Below are 2,394 nucleotides of genomic sequence, written 5' to 3'. Positions count from 1 at the left end.
CTGTCAACGCTCTCTGGTTTCATTTAAAAGAGTCGATCATCAGATATTGTCCAAGATTAACCTTCAGGGTGGATATAGCTCGCTAGCAGCCTCATGCCGATGACGTAGTTGATGTCATCATTTACCCAGAATGCTTTGCGTGTAAATAAAATGGCTCCGTCCRTGTTAAAATGTATTTAAAAAAATTACAAACTAAACAGCCTACAGTATTTTTACAGTCTTTGTTTTACAGTTAAAATAAATTTTTATCAAATAAAGTTTAATGTTACAACTAATCGTGGAYCCCTTTAAGATAACAGTAACATGATGGTTGAGATTCTTTATACCAGATTGCCTCAGACTAGTTTGAAATAGTCTTAATATTTAAAGCTACTGTAAACAACAATTAAATATTTAAGACYTACACAAGCCAATTCACAGCAAAGTGGAGGACAGAGTAACAATCTCCATACTTGAAGCCTCCAGTTCTTGTTTAAAGATTAACTAAAGCTAAATTTCCCTGATGATGCTGCTGGCTTTACCTCCACATACGTGTCTCCTCTTTGTTTCKGTCATCACCATTCAGTCCCAGGTTCTCAGGAGCCCGATCAGTACCTGCAGGGCTACACAGGAGGAGGAGGCGGGCTAGGAACAGGTAACAGGTTATCCCCCCTCCCTGCACCGCTCCATGGTTCTGTCATTAGCTACTACCATCCCAACGGCCCCTCGGGACCCTTCCAGCTCTGCCGGGMCACAGGAAAGACAGCCATCCAATCAGCTCCAACCACCAGGCCTCCAGCTGCTCAGGACCCAAACGCATCATCCTGCGGTGCTCTGGGATTGTTCGCCATCAATATTAAGAGCTCAGTAATGCACTGCGTCATCAAATCACACTAAATGTTTGTCCAGCCTCGAAGACAGGCAGCTGATCTTACAGGAAACTCGTCTCACACACAGACWGCCATCGCTTCAAACAACATCTACAAACTGAGTCAATCCAACATCCCAAGAGACGATGCTAATCTGCATCAGTGGGGGGGTCRTGTCAGCAGCACACAGCTCAACAGGTGGGCCTCAGAACAAACCACATGTGAAACTCACTACATGCTGCATTTTATTGATGCAGCTTGTTTGTTTGCTGTCACACCCGTGTTCCCCCTGCGCCTGCTCTCTGCTGGGAGTCCAGCATCTGCAAAAACCAGACCAGACCCAGAAAACCTTTAAACCTCTGCTCCGTCTGCGCAAAAACTTCATCTGGGTCTAAAACGGTTCTGAGCAGAGGTTGGACACCTGTCCACACAAGGCAAACAGGAAAAACTATACAACACAAGAGTTTGTGTTCAGAAAAAACTTCCTACAAGACAAAAAAMAAAGCTAATTCTCAAACAATTATTTAAAGCTACAACCAGCCAACTTAAAAAAAAATAAAATAAAACCAGCAGGTGCAGTGATAGTCTGCAGGAAGACAATCTGTGGTTTGTTTATATAAAACATCTGTTAACACGGCTGCAGAGACAAAGGTGGGATATTTTATATTTATCTAAMTAAAAACTAAAATTATGTGATGATTTGAAGGCCGAATGAAAATGTTGCCATGTWGTGTTCAGGTGCATGCAGTGAGCCACATCCAGGATCAATACTTCTGCAGGCAGGAGGWGGGAAACATTAAAAGCTGCTGTTTCTAAGCGGAGTTCCGCTCTGGAAGGATATGGCCACTCTGTGATCTTCTTGGCATACTTCCGGATGATGTTGTCCTCGCTGAAGATGAAGAGGGAGCGGTTCACCGTCAGGCAGTTCTGTTTGACCGGGATCGGGTTGTAAATAGCCATGGTCCGGGCTCTCTGGGCCATGGTCTGCTTGTACATCCGCTGGCCCCCCGGAGGCCCCGGCTGCCGGCTGGCCCCGGCTCGGGGCGGCCCCGCGGGACAGCTGCCTCCGTAGCGGCTGGATGGTTCGTCTTCGAAGCGGGCCATCGTGGGTCAGAGCAAATCTCACCGAAACTACTGCGAGCAGAGAGGAAATGAAGAAGCATCACCTCCGACACTGAAGTCTCACCGACGGGACTGTAGGACCGGGAGCGGACCGGTCTGCTCCATGCTGCTCAAAGTTCAGAGCCGCTCCATCAGCAGCAGGGTGGTCCTCCTCCGGTCCTCACAGCCGCCAACACTCCGGCTCCATGCCGGGATCAAACACGCCCTGTTCACTCCCTGAAGACCAGCCGGGACATGTCCTCTGTCTTCCTGCTCCTGGAGGCTGGGGTCCGCCCTGAGCTGGAGCTGCTCCTCATCCACAAACCCCTGGTGCCGAGACCCACAGGCTCCACCTGGACCGGCCCTGTTTCCATAGCAACAGGGAAGGAGGCAGAGAGAGAGAGAGAGAGAGAGAGAGAGAGAGAGAGAGAGAGAGAGAGAGAGA

The 2,394-nt window shown here is 48.6% G+C and overlaps 1 protein-coding gene across 1 annotated transcript in view; it reads right to left on the bottom strand.

Annotated features, from left to right (window-relative positions):
- Positions 1–2,299, bottom strand: part of cacna1ba (calcium channel, voltage-dependent, N type, alpha 1B subunit, a) — a gene marked incomplete in the record, with an annotated part of 226,765 nt that extends 224,466 nt beyond the window's left edge. The window contains 1 exon segment of the mRNA XM_014023993.1: positions 1,690–2,299. Coding sequence (XP_013879447.1) covers positions 1,690–1,952 — 263 coding nt within the window.
- Positions 2,300–2,394: the final 95 nt, after the last annotated feature.

This window comes from Austrofundulus limnaeus, unplaced genomic scaffold, assembly GCF_001266775.1.
Source record: "Austrofundulus limnaeus strain Quisiro unplaced genomic scaffold, Austrofundulus_limnaeus-1.0 Scaffold402, whole genome shotgun sequence".
NCBI classification, from domain to species: Eukaryota; Metazoa; Chordata; class Actinopteri; order Cyprinodontiformes; family Rivulidae; genus Austrofundulus; species Austrofundulus limnaeus.
The sequence above is the reverse complement of the archived record's forward strand: the minus strand, read 5'-3'. Positions and strand labels throughout refer to the sequence as shown.